This window comes from Saccostrea echinata, unplaced genomic scaffold (genome assembly GCF_033153115.1).
Source record: "Saccostrea echinata isolate AGI-Se365-2 ecotype Australia unplaced genomic scaffold, CSIRO_AGI_Sech_v1 ptg000001l, whole genome shotgun sequence".
NCBI classification, from domain to species: Eukaryota; Metazoa; Mollusca; class Bivalvia; order Ostreida; family Ostreidae; genus Saccostrea; species Saccostrea echinata.
In genome coordinates, this window is record NW_026889750.1 from 9043011 (window position 1) to 9062397 (window position 19387).

Consider the following 19387-nt stretch of genomic DNA (forward strand, 5'->3'; position numbering starts at 1 on the left):
ATCAATGTGAATAAAGCATTGAGCAAAATATGTTTATTAGCTGTGATTGGCATCTTAAAAGATGGAAAACACAATTGTTTTATGCCTTCAAAGCACGTGACATCAGAACGGATGGAACATCCGATATGTTTAAATGATTTGAAGTCTAGTCAATTCTTATGTCATTTCGTAAACGGGTCATTGGTTTACTTTAGCATTTTTAGACTTATCTTTAATAGGGCACGGTGGAGATAAGAAGAAGATATTTTGAGGCAATATTTTCTTTAGTCTTTCACGTAGGCATATTTAATCACATTTTTTCTCGAGTAAACTTGGGGCTATATAAACTTGTGGACTTTATCTACTGCGAAACAAACAATGATGTACCTGCAGTTGATGACTTTATAAATGTTACGGCGATACTAAACTCGATACACCCCCTTTTTTGAATAGAAAAATCTTTGAAAATTTTCTCTTCTTCAGAAAGAAAACCTGATTATTGAATAACAATCAACTGATATCGACTGATTTTTATGTGTCAGAAGTGATCTTAATTGGATTTTAACATAAAAGATAAGGGACAGAATTTTTCATTTACCACGATACTTGACTTTGATGAGATACGCCAACTATCGATAGTTTATTATAAATTATGACCGATGGGATAACGTTAATCTCTTTGTGAACCAACTTACTGATAAAAACTGACATTTCTTTTGCAACATTTTTCCACGTTCGATTTTTGTGTCTTTTTGTGTTGACAATTAACGTCTGGTATCTTCAGACTGCTCTCAGAGTAAACGTTTGTTAAAGATTTCTAATTGGTACCATATTCAGCTGTGTAACTCTCCTTTTCTCGGAGTTACGTTTAGTGTGCAAGATGTTGACTTTGGATTTTCCAAAACTTCCCCGCCAAAATACACGCATCCTCTCTTCAATGCGATGGGATGAAGTTGTCAATCTCCTCACGTCTCGCTACAGAGAGAAAGAGGTAAATACTATGTTTCCTGTTTCTTTGCAGAATGGGTATGTCTGTGGAACCTTTAGATCTAGTAAGAATCAGACGAAACCAGCGCAGGCTAAAAGGTTTGCTCTCTAATCGAGAAGTTCCGAATGATCACTTGAACCTTCAGCATTATCCTGTAAGTATTGATGTACTTTAAACCTGCCAAAACATGAAGATCTATACTTGACATAACGCTATGAGGAATTTCGACAAGTCACTAAACGGCTTTGTAATTCCCTTTTTATATTAGATGTTTAAGTTATATAACTTTAAAAAAAACTTCCGTTTTATGCATTTTCAATCAGTTTAGGAAAATATAGTTTTAGATATCCAACAAACTGAAAGGAGTAAGCGCAAAACTGAATATTGTTCCTACAACATAAAATAAATCAGTTGAAGCCAATTAAACTGAAATGGGTCTAATTTACATATTCTGACTAAAATTTCAGTAATATATAGAACTGAACTCTCTCCAGATAAATATTGTAGTCCATGGAAGAATTTTGCCAATAAAAATCCCATAAAAGAATTTTTCCAACCTGTAAAATACAGTTATTCCAAACTTCTGTGAATAACTTTTGTGAATTATTGACAGAATTATTGCATTAAAGTGATGTATTGCACATCTCATTGTTAACACTTAGTATTTTTTTTTTATTTGGTATTTCTATCATATTCTTTTAAGATACTCATTCATCGTCAATCAATTTTTGTTTTACCAAAGAAATGTATTTGTGTGTAAAAATAACTTATTGATACAAGATAGAAAAAGAGTAATTTGAATAATACAAGAAGAGAATAAAATTCCAAATGCTAAATCTGTAAAATATGGAAAGCGATGGCATCTAAAAGTTTAAAGATTTTGAAAATGCCATTAAATTCCACTACGCTGGATTTAGATTTTGTGGACAAAATAGGAAATCAATGTCTGAAACTGAATATTTATACAAGTTTCACAGCAAAAATTGGCCATCAATCATAATCGATGAACTTAATTATGCCTGTCGCCCATCATATTTTGTTGATGTTTCTGATTAAAACCTTTAATCTGTGTAATATTCTTCTGACAATCTTGATTACAGAAATTAGACCAATATATATACAAAAATATTTTTCCAGCTGTTTTTTATTCTGTTGGGCGAGGTTTAAATGCAGGTCCTTTGTCCCATCTCTAACAATTCTCAAGGTTTACAAAAAGTTTAAAAAGATACATTTAAGGTAGTGCGTACCTCCTATCTGATTTGAACGACTTTAATCTGAAGAATATAAAAGACCAATCTTCAGTAATCCGCCGAACAACAATGGAGTGTCCTTAAGTTCATTTGACAATGTTCGTTGTTCTCCACGCCCGAACATTAAATTTAGGAATTTACAATTCAAAAGCGTCTTACGAGATGACGATAAGAAGTGGTACATACAAACATTCCCTCTTCCATTATTCTCTTAAAAAGGGTACCCTGGGGAAAATTACTCACCATTCCAAGTAAGTGATAATAAGAGTGACCACTTTAGCTGTTAAAATTTTATGGAATATATCATATCATACAGTGGTAATTGTCTTCTGATGTGGCAGTACGAAATTTTAAAAGGTTTTAGTTGGATTCTAAACGAACCATGCCCCTTGTAGCCTCATTATCTGACGACAAGTGCCATTATTTTAGACTAACCAGGCGTCTGGCAATGATTAAGTGTTAATGTAGCATTGTCATTAGCTGGTCATTATGGCGTTGCTACAACTCAGATTTGTTTCTCAGTATTTTTTCGCTGATTACTTGTTCATTCTCGGAAGATGATTGAAAGGGAAAAGATCTAGTCAAGTCCTAAACTTTAAAGTGTTAAAAGAGAGTAATGGTTATTGGAGAAAAGATTCATTTTAAGCCTCTGAAAAATACCATTGTGCATGGATATGGTATTCGACCAGAGCCACAAGTATGCATGTTAAATGTTTAGTTAACAATTTTAAGCGACTGTTTTGAAGACATCGTGAAATTAATTATTTGTTATTGTGTTTCAGATACGAAGAAAACCTCTCCCGGCTGGCTTTTGTTACGTCTGCAGTCGTATAGACCCGGAGGGAAAATTCAAACATCCTCATGGGTACCTCTTCAGCAAGGGTTTCTTCTCTCAATGTGAGCATATGCCTAAGACTCCCTACCCTACCGTCATCATTGAGAGCCGAAAACCATCGCCCACCAATTCTGAACCGACGCAGCCTATGAGCGGACTTCGGGTCAAAATAACTCGAAGAAGCAAATCACCTCCATCTAAATATGGAAGAAAGTATTTCGATAAATCAGTACTTGATGGTGTTCGATACGACAATGATATTTACCAGAATTCGCGTTACAGCGTACCGGCCATGTTTGATCATGTTACGGACGAAGACGGAAAAAAGATTCCAGAAGTGGGAGAAATGTCATGGATGGAGGATGATGGCGATTCTGTTAACGAAGAAATAATAGTGAATTACATTGAGGATTGGAACGACGAAGATTCTCCAGAGAATCATTTGGCCAACCAACAAACAACGCCAACGGAGGTCCTTTTGCCTCCGATCGGGGGTCAAAATTCGAAATCAGGAACCAGCAAATCTGAATTAAGCATACCCGGGCCGAAAGTTTCGGAAAAACTGCCATTGATTCACGGCAGTGTCGAGCGTATCAACGCCTCAAGAGAACGACTCGAAAAGAAACCAAGTAAAAGAAAGTCTCGAAAATCCTCCAATGCATCTATCGACGAAGCAGACATGATTTACACTGGCGGAGATGATGACTATGGTCACATTAAGTACCATCACCGTGGTATGTACGACTCTGTTCCAAGCGGTGGACTTGATATGCCATCATCTCGAGAAGCTTTAAGCAAACATATAACTAGCAAATCCTTTAATGGAGAAAATTCTTCACTCCATGACCAGACATCGGACAAGAAAAGCAGATCAAGGTTAAGTTCCAGTGAAATCTCGTTCGGAATTCCAGAAACACCATCAATGATTATCGCCCGAATCAATAACTCTGATCACTGGTGTCAGTGTGAAGATGTAGATATGTCCACTATCAAGTGTCCAGAATGCCATATAGTTGGTGGACACGAAAAATGGTGTATACACTCGAGATCTTCAGCAAAGCAAGGAAACTGTCCAAAGTGTGGAAAGCCAATTAAAAGAAAAAATGTTCGAGGTTCGAGTTACAAACATCAAAGACGAGGATCCAAATCAACGAGTAAATCTGAAGAATTTGATGTTTCAGCTGGAAAGCAACGTGTTCGATTTGATGATGAAGATGATCTTGACGAAAAGAAACGATTAGAAATGATAAGAAAGAATGACGAAGATTACATGGCTGGTGTTGATGATATATTATACGATGAGGAAAAATACGGCCGATTGTGGACACCGGCGACCCAGGAAGAGGATGAAGAACGCAAACACAAGAGAATAGATCCCAACATTCACCGCGAGGCCTACCTACGCGCGCTCCTGGAAGTCAAAAACAACCAGTTAAAAAAGATTTCTGAAGTTGATGAACACTTTTTTGCGAGCAGACTGTGTCGCCCACATGTATTTTCATACTTTCGCCTTCGGCCACAGCAAGCAAAGCAAAATGCATTGAGCGAACCTTTCAATATAGGCTTAAAACCTGACGAATCAAAAGGCATTCCACCCAGAAAGGGAATGAAACATATATTTGGGAAAATTAAAGTAGACGACTTTTACCCAGGTGGAAAGAAAAACCCGAGTTTCAATATCTCCATGAAGAAAGAAGCCAAGAGACAAACAATGCCAATACATAGCATTAACTACAGTAAATAGACAATTCTGTTTTGTTTATTTTTTTAATTTTTGAAAAATTCTGATATATTATCAGATATAATAAAAAATCTGGAATTATATTTCTTTTCTAGACAGATATTGGAAAGATAAATTTTTCGCCTTTTTTTACGCATGCAGCGTACCTCATTCATTTAGCTTTTATTTTGAAGAACGTATATTAAGATTAAAAGTTTCACAAATTGTATGGGTAAGGAAACATGATTTTTTGTTTAGTCAAACTGTTCATTACTTTTTTTTTCATAGAAACACTTGAATTGAATTAGGTTTTAAAATATATTTAGACTCACTATGACCATACAATTACCATCTTTACAAACAGACTTACAAATGTATTTTACATTGTCAGTAATAAGGCAAGAAATATATTGCAGTAAATAATAAAATAAAAACAATTTAATACAATAAGTAATTCATCCATTATTGTGACATGTACGAGATCATCAACCAAAGGAACATTTTTCTATTAAAAATATCGCTGACTCTCGACTCATCGAGTGTTAAATCAAGATCATACGATATGATCATTACTATGAAACGGTGTTTTTTTTGTATTGTACCTATTTACTTATGTTACTGATAGGGAGCCTAATAAAGTATTATTTTATTATAAATTTGTAGTCAAGATATATCGGTACATTACATAAAACACTGTTTTGAAGTAAAATGTATGATTTTGTTGATTTAACACCAATGGGGCAAATGTGAGAGAATTTTTTTTTATATAGAAATCTATCGCTTTGACTGATGATTATATTGAAAAAAGCCAATTTTACAAATGATACGAAAAAAAACATTAAAATCTTCATCGATATATCAAGGTTTACTTTTTTGAAAACAAAGCTTTATTAATGAAATAGGTGAAGATAACGAACATGATCGATTTTTAAACACCTACAATAAACAAGAAGATAAAGAACTGTGATTGATCTTTAAAAAAATTACAAACAATACAAATATGTGGAAAACCCATAAGACATGAACCCGCGGAATCGAATAAGTTAGGAGATATAAACACCATATGCAGGTGATATGGAATATTACTAAATAAATAAGGAAAGTTGACGATGGAAAAGCTGAAGTCATCTCGTTTGTCATTCAGTTTAGTTATTAGTTGGCCTTTAACGTCTTTTGTTAATATAACATCCAAATATGAAATAGATGTAATAGACTTTGTTGTGTCTTTTATTTCAAGTTGACTAGTATAAACTGAGTCCACAAATGAATGAAAGTAGCTTTCGTTTATTGATAAAATGTCGAGTTGAAGACCAGAGTAAGTGTTTTCTTCTTCACAAGAAGTTTCTGCTTTATTGGAACACAAAACAGGTTGGCTAATAAAGAAGTCCACATTAGTGCACATCGAAATTCCAACTGTTTGATGTAAGACCTGGTCTCCGAACCTATATAGATGTTGTCAATGATGAACTCAAGCATCGTATTAACTTTAGAGTACAAGTGTGTAGAGTGATTTTTTAACAAAGTAATTTTCTTTATAACCAATCACAAGATATGAAAACTTCCAAGTTTCATTTTCATTGAAGAATCAGTTGTTTATGATGTCAGTCAGCTAGTAGTTAATTAATCGTTAGGAATGGTTGTATATGGTGTAGAAAAGTTATACGATTTGATATTACTGATTTTGAATAATTTTGTGATTTTGAATTTTCTTAATGTTCTTTGGAGATTTGAGAATCAAGATTTGATTTACACCACTCCTCAAAGATGCTAAACTTAGTGAAGCACGGTACGTCTAAAGTTTCTCCTCTACCGCACCTCATATTTTTGTGAAGAGTAAAGATAGTGACTTGGTAGAGCATTTACTGGACCCGGCAATATATCTATTTGTAAGGATATTTATGAAGTTTAGGAATCCAGTAAAGGAGGGTAGATCAAACTCACCTTCGTTGACTGGAATGTTAAATGTATTAAAGACTGAAATGTGATTCAGAAGAATTTTATCATGAGAAATTGAACTGTGAGTATAAATTGGATTTCCAGTTGTAGGAATAAAACCTTAAAAAAGATTTCTGAAGTTGATGAACACTTTTCCTAAGTTTTTCTAAAATACAGTTATAATAAAGAGCTTTACAAACAAACAAAGACGATTTTTTCAAGCCTTGTCTGCTGAAACCATAATCACGTAGTCTTTCTAATTCTTTTAAAACCTCCGATTTAGTGAAAGCAGAAGGATAGATAGTTCGCATATTGTCTTTTAACTTTCTAATACTATTCTTTAATATGTTTTTAAAGTAGTCAATCTTTTCTAATAAAGTGCTTAGGTCTTCCCCTTCATATTTCGCCCAACGTTTGGCATACTTTTCGTTATAATTAATAATAGAAAGGAAGTTCTGATGCCGATTGAAAGATCGGAACCCCCTGTATATCGGACCTTTTAAAATGATTGCTTTTAGGTCGTAAGGATTTTGTATGAAGTTTTTGAATCCAGTATAGGTAGGGTAGATTGAACTCACTTTCGTTAACTGGAATGTTAAAAGTATTAAAAACCGAAATGTGATTTTGAAGAATTTCATCTTTAGAAATTCAATTGTGAGTATAAGTTGGATTTCATGATACAGAAATAATAGGCCTTACAAACAAAGACGATATTGTTACAAGTCTTGTCAGCTGGAACCATAACATATTGTTCAAGTATTCTTTCTTTTTATTTTATCACTTCCAATTTAGTGTTGAAATTTTTAATAAAAGTAAAGGTACAAATATCACTTGAGAAGAATACTCAGTAGGTGTTTACCGTTCATATTAAAGTGTCTGCAAAACGACAGCAGCTATCATTTATAATCAATAGAAAAAAATGAGGAGTTATTGCGCTTTGTTCAAATATTCTCAACGAGGATAATTTTAATAGAAACTAAAATTCTATTTTGAACAAACTCAGAACTGGAAAGAAAAATTAGATTGTGTGTAGAGGATGCGCTTTCTCCGCTAATGTAATATTAGCGTGATAGATAGAGAAATTGACACCTGTAACACATGGAGGGCGATTGATCTCGGTCCAAATGTGCTGAGGACTTTTGTTTCACTGGTGAGTTTATTTTTTTAATTTTTACAATATTAAATATTGATTTATGAATTGAAGTTGCTAAATTGAAGTAAAGTTCATTTTTAAAAAGAAGATAATCTTTTAAAACAATTAAAACAACATATACAAGGGCTGTTCGAAAAGTACGCGGACAGTTTCTGTCTCTGTATAACAAGAAATTCAAAATTGGTTCACTATCATATGTAAAAAAAAATATTTTTAGTTTTTTAAAGGTAATCCTGCTTTTATAGGATCAACAGTGAAGCCCCCATCTCTCTTTCTTTCCATGACGTTATTAAATCTTTTTATCAGATTTTTATTTATAATCCGTTACCTCACAGTCTGTTTATCGCCTGATATAGAGTTTCTACCACTCAAAATTCGCCTGTTTCATTTACCCACAAAACACTGCTCACTTTTGCCATATTTTCTACTTCCTCAATTTTTTTTCAGAGTTCTATCTGAAGTTTTCCCAAATGAAAAAAATTGTATCGCTGGTCAATGATGACGTTCAACGGCCATTTTTTTCTTTTCTTTTTTTTTTTTTTTTTAACCTTTTTTTCACTGAGGACTACCTATCTTCTGAATTTTAATTTCTTTTCAATGAAATAAAATATGTAGTCACAATTAGGCATATGAAATGATGTAACAATTCTGATTATGAACGTTTAGATTTTTTTTCATTCTTCCATCAGTGTAATGAGATATAACTACAGACATCAAGTACATTGTTTGTAAATTACTAAATTTTGACTTTCTCCGCCATCTCTTTTCGCAATTTTGCAGTTTTAAATTTTGGAAATTTTTAAAATATATCATGATTTATTTGAAATTTTAAATTCAAACCATTCGAATTAAATTGTTTAAACACGTCTACCCAATTTAGATATAATATGGCCTTAAGTAAAAAAAAAAACAAAAAAACCCCAGGTATGACAGAAGTCCGCAGACCTTTCGAGCAACCCTCGTATAGTTCATTTTTAGGCTGTCTGCCACTGTATGCAAAATACAGCCTATTCTTTAGAGCATCACAATCTGTGCAAAGAGCAAAAGCTGTTTTACTTATTTTTGTTTAAAATCCTTCACTCTAGTGATTTGTTTTGAAGCGCTAATTATTATATAGGTATTTCCACTGTGTTTATTTACCTTCACATTGAAAAAAAAAATTCTGAGATTCTAAATCATATTTCCACTTACACGTGTACCGGTAAAAGAAATATTTTCATGTACTTGTTCATTTAAAGATTTTTTTTCTCAAACGAGTATATATTTTTTAATTCTCTTCAACATTCCAATTACAATTTCTTATTCCTGATCGATCAATCAATCTATTTTTCCCCCAGAAATACAGATTTATAGAATATATTAGATTTACCGTATGTGACGCAGTGATTGTTCAATATGTCTGAATTCCAAATAATAAACGATCCCAACATTGCCTATTACTTAGCCTTGACAATGCTTAAAAATTACTGTGCATACTTTATCTGCAAAACAGAAAAAAAATCTTTTACTTCAATCAAAATTCCGCGATTGGGGAAATTTGGTTATTTATGATATTTGAACCGCTGAGTGAATTTTTACCGATGAAAAACTGATTGTTTGAATTCTTCGATAATGAAATTATTAAATTAACTAAATTAACTAAAACCGTTTTTTTTTAAAGTAAATACTTTCAAACTGGTAAGAAGTGAATTGAAGTTTACATATGTGATAATATTTTATATTTGCGATGCAAGGTGCCATTACACAGTAGTACGCAAAGCGCAGACGTAAATATTCAAAATGTGCAAGCAATTTGAATGAAATCTAAGATCGTAAATAAAAACAATAATTCATAAACAATGCATAAAGTGTTATAAACAGTGAAGTTTTCATACGATTAATTTGATATGAAAAATAATCTACCATGTATGTATTTTGAAATATTTAATAAGTTGGACACTAACTCATGTACAAAAATAAATATATATGCATGTAGATGACCTGAGGTTCAGAAAACCCAGTAGCTGTGCAAATAAATACTTAAACCTAACTAAAACTGAAACCTTCACCCTCAGTTATTCTCTAATTGAACAATCAAGGGTGCTCTAAATCAATTTGTAAGTCATAAATAGGTGGATTGTTAAATTGCTGTGAAACGCAATTCCAGTCATTCCTGGTGTAACGCCAATTTTTTGACATTGCTGATATTCTTTCAACTCACCAAAAATTATGAATGATTGCTGGTGATCATGAGGACCGATGCTTTTGCAGAATTCATTCAATATCCAGTCCTACTTGCATGTCTATTCACCTACACCTCATAATGAAAGTAACAAAGTATCAATATAATTTAAGATATAAAGACCACCATGAAGTGTCTGATGTTGTTACCTTTTCTGGTCTGTTGTTGGACTGGGAGCTTTGGTAGCCTTTCAATTCACAGTAATAATCTAGTGGAGTTGTTCTCCGATTACCTGACCGACTTGGAAAACAGACAAATGAACATGGCTATACACAACCGGAAACGTGACGGTTTGTACACATGTATTGTCTTTAATAGAATTTCACAAAAAGAATATGAAACATGTTTGGCTAGTGTAACACCCTTTAGACTTTCATCCCCCTTTTCTCAAGTATAATTATATACAATGTATACCACTATATATTTATATATATACAGTGGGGAGTGGGAAAACTGAACAATTGAGAATCTGTAGTGGAAGAAAGGACTGTGGTAGTGTGGTTCAGAATTTTGGCTTTCTGTATGATGCTGAGAGCGCCATTGAAATCTGCAACAGTAGCTTCGTCACGAAAGCTGACGGAGTGAAGTGTTTCGACAAATACCCAAGCTGTGGATATCTGCGAGATAAATTCAATGTCTGCAAGAAAAAAGAGGTGGTCGATAAGCTGGGATGCGATCTTACTTGCGGAAAATGTAGTAGGTACATTTTATACCTGTAATAATTGCAAAAAATGAAAGTATATGCACTATTTTTTTTTTTGGGGGGGGGGGGGATTATTAAGAATTCTCTTCACTCATTTGTTTGTTAAGAAATATATAAACGAATAGACGATTAATTCCATAGTACTCGTGTCTTTTTCAAAAAGTTACATTTATGTCTTTTTTTTAATAAGTAAGTTTCATAATTCTTGGTATTTTTAACAAAATTTTGCCCTTTCAAGTTGACTGTTTCTGATATAATAAAAGTTAAAAAAAATATTTTTGCAATGCAAAGTTTAGAGACCATTTAAACATTTATATCTTTTTAACAATATTAATGATATTCTTTTTTTTCAGAACCAGAACCCAAATTTGGAAGTCAGAAATCATAGATACTATGTAACAAAGCATATTTGTATTAAAGTGTATGCCAAACAGTTTTTAATGCACTGCCAGAATATTTTGAATCCAAGTCTTTTGGTCGTAGGCCATCATTGAATACGAAATAAGGAAGTCATTTTAACTTAGGTTTGTCTTGAAATTTTTACTTACTTGAGTACTTATTTCTGTTGAAAACATGAGGTTAGAAACAAAATTTTGAACACAAGATTTCGGTCAATTTTACCAAAAGATATTTGATAGAAACCCTAAAATATAACATTGATCTAAGCTTACACAGCTTTAATATTCTTACTTCGTAGGTAAGTTAATTTTTCTTACATTCAAAATAAAAAAAATTCTTTGGAAAAAATTCTAATGAAGTTCTTGAAAGAAAGATTATATACATGTACATGTATATATATTATATATATTCTGTCTAGTTCTGAAAAGATGTTTTTTTTTGTTTGTTTATCGTTTCGGAAAAGGTATAAGATAATACATTTTAGGATGCTGTTTACACAAAACATACAATAATGACATCTACATATACTTAAACCCAATGTCATCTAGGCTTGCACCAGGAGAATGACTTTAAAAAAATAGCATAGAAGGTCCTGCTTTGTCATTGTTTGCATCAACAATTTTTGACAACTTTTAAGCAACGCACATTACAACCTTGAAACTTCAAGTGCCATAGCTAAAATGGCATAAATTTAATTTTTATGTCTGCTGCTGAGGTATAAAAGAATTGAAAAATAGCTCTGCTTCTCTTTATTTAATTATTCACCTCTTGATAATTATCGACTAAACCTCTTCTTCTCGGATCATGTATATGGCACCCGTGTAAAAACAACAATGTATCAAATCGGATTTTAAAAAGTGATGTCATAGAAGAGCAAGGTACACTGGTCTTTCAGTGGCTTTTAATCAAGTTAATTTTAAAGGCAAATTCTGATGACCCAAAGGAGACATTGGAATATTTCATTGTGGTGAATTATAGAGCAAGGAAATACCTTAGTAACTTTCATTTCTCAATTGATAGTGCTTTATTCAAAGAAATTTTGTTCTCAGGGTGTTTCTTTTAGTTTTGGACGAAGGAGAAAGAAAATGTGAACGTTTTAGAGGAAGTGAATGTAAAAGCCCAAGGAACAGAGACTATTAAGGACAGGGACTAAAGCATCAATTAAATTTATGTGAGCGGAAAAGTCAGGCTGATGAAGATGGAAGCATTCTGAATATCTTCTCCTTAAAAACTAAATTACATGTAAAAAATATTAATATAAAAAGGTTGAAATGCTTCCTTGAAAAGTATTTAATTTTGAAGTATAGAGGAAAATAGTACAGTCATTCAAAGGTGTGGCATTGTAGAAGCATCGGTTCAGAAAATAAGATGATTTGGTCTTACTCTTTCTTTTAGATAACTTATATCTGTAGACTTAAATGTAGTGTAGATGTGAATTAATTAAAAAATACAACGAGATTAGATGTGTTTATTTCGTCGTTACGAAAAGTTTTGACCTCTTAAACGTTTTATTACGAGTGTCTTTCTTTTGATAAATAAATAAATGAACAAACTATAGAAATTGAAAATTGATATCGATAGAATTCATAATATCTTTCACCTTTTTTGACAAAAAATAGTTATAATAAATTATTATGAAAAGTCTCTCAAATTTGGCATTAACTCAACAAAAAGCATTGATAAAAAGACAAGAAAATACCTTATTCATAATTAATTAAGTTCTAAATCGACACTTCCATATGTCAATGAAAATATTCTTCTTTAGTCAAACCTTACAGCAATACAAGCAATATAAATTTCTATGTTGCTATATAAATGTGCTATTATGAGAAAGAAGTAGGTACGGTTTTGGTTTTATAATGCCCTAAACATTTGATGTTTTCGAGAAAAAATAAGTTTGTTTAAATCTGAGTTGATTATATGAATGTGATAAATTTGTTACATTTCCATGCTTTAACAGCCTCAAAATGAGTAATTTTAGGATTTATTTTCTTGAAGAAAATAATGTCCACAGCCGTCGCTCATATCAATTTTGATGAAATACATGAATGGAGATAACAAACAGTAGTCAAGCTCAAAGTCCTTTGAAACAATACAAAATGGGAGCAGAGCATACACGAACCTCTAAAACCATCAGAGGTGGGATCAGGTGCCATGGAGGAGTATGCATTCCCTGTTGACCGGTCTCATCCGCCGTGTGCTCATTGTCATGTTCGGGAAAACGGAAAAATCCATAGACAATACAGTGTGTAATTAAAGACCTAATAAGTTCTATGAAAAACATCAGTCAGCATTAATATTCGACTTACTGATAGATTGTATTCGCGACTAGGTCATTGTATCCACCATAGATTTAGAAATTGTTCGTACGTAGAGCATGTTCTTGCGTAACGAATCAACTGGGAGACATAAACTCCATATCCAGATGATAAGGCTATATTGCTGCATATATAAAGGAAGTTGACAATAGAAGATTTGAAGTCATCACGTTTATCATAAAGTTTTATTGCTAGGTTACCATTAATGTCTTTTTCTAGTAAAATATCCAAATATGAAACAGATGTGTCAGACTCTGTGGTATCTTTTATTTCGAGTTAAGAGGGATATATCGAATCAACATTGGAATGAAAATGAATATTGTTAATTGATAAAACGTCGTCGATTTATCCAGATGTTGAATTAAGGACCACAGCAAGAGACTTCTTAAAATTGTGAAGTTTTTGAATATGTTGTATAAAAAATTTTCTTAAAATTTTGTGGGCGATGCATGTGGTCTATATTGTCTTTAAAAAATTCTACTGAAGTTTGTTGTTTTCTGCAACTTTTTAAGATAATATCAGAAAATGCACAAAGTGATGACGTCAAATTGGCATTTAGGAGGTAAAAACAATTTGTATGTTGTTATTACATGGAATTAGACCAACGTTTAAGGAAGTATAAGATTTCATTTCTTACAACAAATTCATATGCAAAAATACAGGACCAGATTTGTTTTGACCCCGTATCTTCTTCTATGCATGCAATCTAAACCTTTTTCTTCATTACAAAACATTTCTTCACTGTAGAATGTATTATATTGTATTAAAAATCAATTTTTGCACAGGACGACAATCATATAATTTTGCTTCAAAGTTTTAAAATAATTTTTCCAATACAAATATAAATAACAGAAGTTTATAAACCCATATCTTATCACAATTTTAGAATAAAAGCTTCTAACAAGAAAATTGCAGCTCAAATTGCTTGAATTGATCAAACGCATTGAATATTTTTAAGAAACATAAACACTTTACACTTTTCCATGACAAAATTAAATTTACATAATTTTTTTTCTCCAAAGTCTGCATTTTTCTAATAGTGCATTACAAAAGCAATGAAAAGGATAATGACATGCATATATAAGATTAATTATTAATATCTTTTTGTGATGTATAATGATGCTGGATTCTAAATGCAAAGATACTGCATATAGATAAATATCAAATACTGCTTATTATTTATCAATTCAACAACAGACAAGTGATATTTAAAAGATTTGCTATAAAAATCTTCGTTGTTTGGTTAAATATTCCCAATATACGGACTTATCCTATAAACTACACCAAAGCAAGGAGTTGACAAATGTCAATTTAGGAATTATTAATATTGATGCAGATGGTCCCGACAATTAAAGTATTCTGTACATGTTTTTGTGACCCCTCCTAGAAATCTGAAAGGTCAGGGACTCATAAATTATATGGTTGTATTCCTTGTTTATATTTAGGTTAATTGAATATTCCATCCTCCTGGCTTTCCCATTTTAAACAATCTATAATGAACCACTTCTTGATTCCAAAATTTTAATTTCATTGTAATTAAATGTCCCTATTTATCTGCTGGAAGAAATATTTCAATTAAAAAGCATTGCGGAGTATTTCATTAATTCCTATAATTTTATTCACCTCTGACAATCGAAGTATTTAACAAATTGTATACAGGTTAAGGTACATATCGAAACGCCCCAGAAATTAAGACTCTTCTTAGCCAATTTTCATGTCGAAAAGATATAACAAAAATATCCATACTTTATTTAACCATAATTTTGATTAAAAAGGAGGAAAAAGAAATTTCGAAAGACTTTAAATCGATCAAGAATAACTTTATATATATATATATATATATATATATATATATATATATATATATATATATATATATATATATATATATATATATATATATATATATATATATATATATATATATATATATATATATTGAAAGCTTTAGATTCTGCAGCTCAGTTTTTTACAAAGTACATTTAAAAGCATAGAGTTTTATTGAAAAACTTATTTAAAAACAATTTAATACTCATAATAAAAAAGCAAAGAAAGCATAATAATATTAATTAAGCAACTCAAGGTATTTGCAATTGCCATATGAAATTTAGAAACTTTCATCAGCTACTTTTCAGTTTATTTAAGTTTTAGAATAACGTTGCTACATAACTGTTTGCAGAAATAAAGCTAAGCCCTTCTCTTTTGTTTAAAGAATTTGCGTTTAGTAGTAGTATATGTTTAGATGTCAAATATAAGGACTTTCACATACCAGTTTATCTACAAGACTTTGTTGTTGTTGTTGCAATTTTCTTCCAACATGTAACCATTTATTTAATTCGTAACCCCTGAAATAACTGCTGAAAAAAAAAAATACATAGCATAAGGAAATATATATTATAGGTCCAGTAGAACTCGATAACTATTAATATTGATAATTATTTGCTACTAGTATTTCAATTTCATACAATAGAAATGCTTTCGGAGAATTATTTGCTATTTTCAAAAAAATATATGTTTGTAATAGAAATTGTTGTTTTGATTGCATATTCAAATAAACATTTTCTGAGCATTTAGTCTTGTTTATTAAGTAACCTTGAAATTATAGTTTAACCAAATTGAAAGAGAGTTATTCATTTCTTGATTTATGAAAATGGAAGGTGGCGTAAAGAAAGTAATATTGAAACATTTTAATTAAGTCTACATTGTAATTTTCGAATTCTTCAAAATGAAAATGCAAAATACTAATAAATTTCCTGTCCATTTTCTTTTTCAGCTTTGAATAAACTTATTTCCTAAATATCACTGAATGTATTGAAAACATTTTGAATATTAAAACCTCTCAAAAACAGAAAATCCTTGATAAAATTCATGTTTGTCTCTATGAGATGACGTGTAGGAGCACATGTGGTGAGGACATTAAGATTTTGAAGAGTAAGCCATTGGCCTCAACATTTCACGCTTTCATTTGACATGTGAAATTATTTTATTCATTTTAATAAACTTTTTCTAATTTGCACAAAGCTGAATGTGAACAAATCCATAATTCACCACAATTTCACATTGTGTAATTTACAGATGACAGTTATGCACTGATGGCATTTTGATTATTGCTTAAATAAAAACTAAAATAAAATTACATCTACATCTTTGCAGATTAACAAACTGGCCCTTCTGAGAGTCCTTTGCACAATTTAAAATTTCCCAAAGTTATCTCTTAAAAAATGACCGTAAAGTGCATTTTTGCCCTGAAGGATGATGACCCACATCTGAGGTCAAATTGATAAATAGGACGTTACTGGCATGCTCTACAATTTAGACACAAGGAACTTCTAAACAAGAATTCTATTATTCCTTTACCTCACCAGTTTGACATAAATTTAAAAATAACCTTCAAGTTGTTGATTGATTTGGTAATAAAGATAATGCAATATACGATTCCGTGATTAAAACGTTAAATAAATATCTTATGTCAGAAAATTGATTGCTTTAAGCTTTTCTGATACGTGACCTTGTGAGGTAGTGTATAGCGGAGAATGCATATATATTTAAGGAATGTTTTTAAGTTTTGTGTGAGTTATTGGTGTGTAAATCACACAGACTTGTCACGTAGGCATATTTCATGAAGCGCCCTAGCGCTTCATGATAAAGATGCCTACGTGCAAGTCTGTGTTTCACCGTGTATATTTCTACGCGTGAGTATACACAAAAATGACTTTCAAATCTATTGCACAGTTGGCTTAGTAGGAAAAAACAGCAAATGTATATATATATATATATATATATATATATATATATATATATATATATATATATATATATATATATATATATATATATATATATAATAAAACAATTCAAAACACTTTTTGAAATATTTCAACCGTGTTACCGGCCTTCATCAGTCGTGTTTATTTACGTATTATGACGTCACAATATACATACAATAGAAAGACAACGTCATGAATCAAAATTGCGCGAAAAACATCTGAAAAGATTGCGAGAGTTGCAAAAGTAATCAAATGATACATATATTTGGACTCTAAATAATGTAAAATAAATTATTCCATATAAATAAACATATTCATATATACAATGTACACACGCAAAACTGTTCATATAATGGTTTAGGGGCAATAGTGCTCCCTTTTGTTTATACCAAATGGTATATAAGTATTTAATTTTTTCTTCCATAGATTCTCTCTATATTTCCGATAATTGTCATTATTGTACAGTTTTTCAATACCTATAATACTGTAATCTTTTAATGTGTGAATTCTGAGTAAAAATGTGCAGCAACAGGGTCATTGGTTTCTCTTCTAATGAGTGAGAGATTTAAGACATGTCTTTGGTATATACACATGTAGTTTAGTTGTTAATGGTCGGTTAAACATCCGTGTATGAAACAACTGTGACAGAATGTGATTTCTTTTAATTCGAGTTCAAAAAGATATATCGAGTCGACACATGAATGAAAATAAAGTGCTTATTGATAAACCATTATCTATAAAACTAAATGACGAATGGAAGGCCACAGCCAGCATATTCTTCTTATGAAGAGGATTTTGAATAAATTCTACTTTATAGGATGTAAAAACAAATTTGCTAACAAGGAACACAATTAATGCGCATCGAAATTCCAATAGCTTTTTTTAAGACCTAATATCCAAAGACTACATACTCAGTATATATTGTCAAATAGGAACTCCAGTATCTTCATATTATATTATAAATTTCCGAGGAGTACATGAGTTAAGAATCAGAATGAAAAAGGTGAAGATAACGAACAGACATCAATCTCAAAAAATCTACAAACAATATAAATCCGTGAAGAGGGAATAAAAGACGGGCCCATGTAAATTCCAGAGGTAGCATCAGGTGCCTAGGAGGAGGAAGCATCCCTGCCTTGAGTCGTATGTATTGATCAGGTAGACAGAATAATCCGTAGTTAAATTTAACATAAAAACAAATGTCTAACAATTGGTATGAAATATATAAGTCAAAATACGACCAAAAGATAGGCTGTATTTTCTGAGGTCATTACAACGACCGTAGAATTTGCTGACTTTAAACGGGGTTGTTAAAATCCCTGTAGCATCAACGTTTTGTCGGTAGGTTGCCTCGGTTTAAAGGTGATCAAACCCAGACCATGCTAATGAGTATTGCATAAGATGGGAGACATAAACATCACTATCATGTGCAGTGGAGTATTGCTGCATAAATAAGGAAAGTTGACGATAAAAAAAACTGAAGTCATCTCGTTTGTCAAACAGTTTAGATGTTAGTTGGCCCTTATCGTCTATAGTCGGTAAAACATCCAAATATGAAACAGGCGTGACAGCGACAGACTCTGTGGTGTCTTTAATTTCGAGTTCACTGGGATATATCGAGTCCACATGTAAATGGAAGTAACTATTGTTATTTGATGATACATCGTCAATATATCTGAATGTCGAGTTAAACATCCTGGCCACAACAAGTGTGTTCTTCTCATGTAGAAGTTTTTGAATTATCTCTGCTTCATAGGGATAAAACCCAGGTCGATTCATAAAGAAGCACAATTAGAACCCATCGAAATTCCAACAGATTGTTTGAAGACCTGGTCTCCGAAGACTGTAAATTGATTTTCATCATTTCTTGAATGTTAAAGCACAGTACTTCTGAAGTTTCTCCTTCAAAGCAGTTAATATTTTTGTGAGGAAGAAAGCGTCCAATAAGGAAGACTCAATGAAAATACCTATAGAAAAATAAAGGTATGATATCACACAGGATGTGTATATTTTACCAGAAGTGATCAAGGCTCTGGTAGTTTTCGAACAAAGCATAATAATATGGCGGGAAGAGCACAGAAGGTGTTGAATGCTCTCCGTTCTTCATTTAACTAAACAA

The 19387-nt window shown here is 31.7% G+C and overlaps 2 protein-coding genes across 2 annotated transcripts in view; both read left to right on the forward strand.

Annotated features, from left to right (window-relative positions):
• Positions 1–11206, forward strand: part of LOC133184776 (uncharacterized) — a 232884-nt gene extending 221678 nt beyond the window's left edge. The window contains exons 2-4 of the mRNA XM_061319841.1: positions 10203–10371; positions 10520–10777; positions 11138–11206. Of these exons, the coding sequence (XP_061175825.1) occupies positions 10209–10371; positions 10520–10777; positions 11138–11172 (456 nt within the window). The 5' untranslated portion in view covers positions 10203–10208 and the 3' untranslated portion in view covers positions 11173–11206. The remainder of the gene's footprint in view (positions 1–10202; positions 10372–10519; positions 10778–11137) is intronic.
• Positions 1002–4796, forward strand: LOC133185235 (uncharacterized). The gene is made up of 2 exons (XM_061320378.1): positions 1002–1121; positions 3000–4796. The coding sequence occupies exons 1-2, from the start codon at positions 1002–1004 to the stop codon at positions 4794–4796; spliced, it is 1917 nt and encodes a 638-aa protein (XP_061176362.1).
• Positions 11207–19387: the final 8181 nt, after the last annotated feature.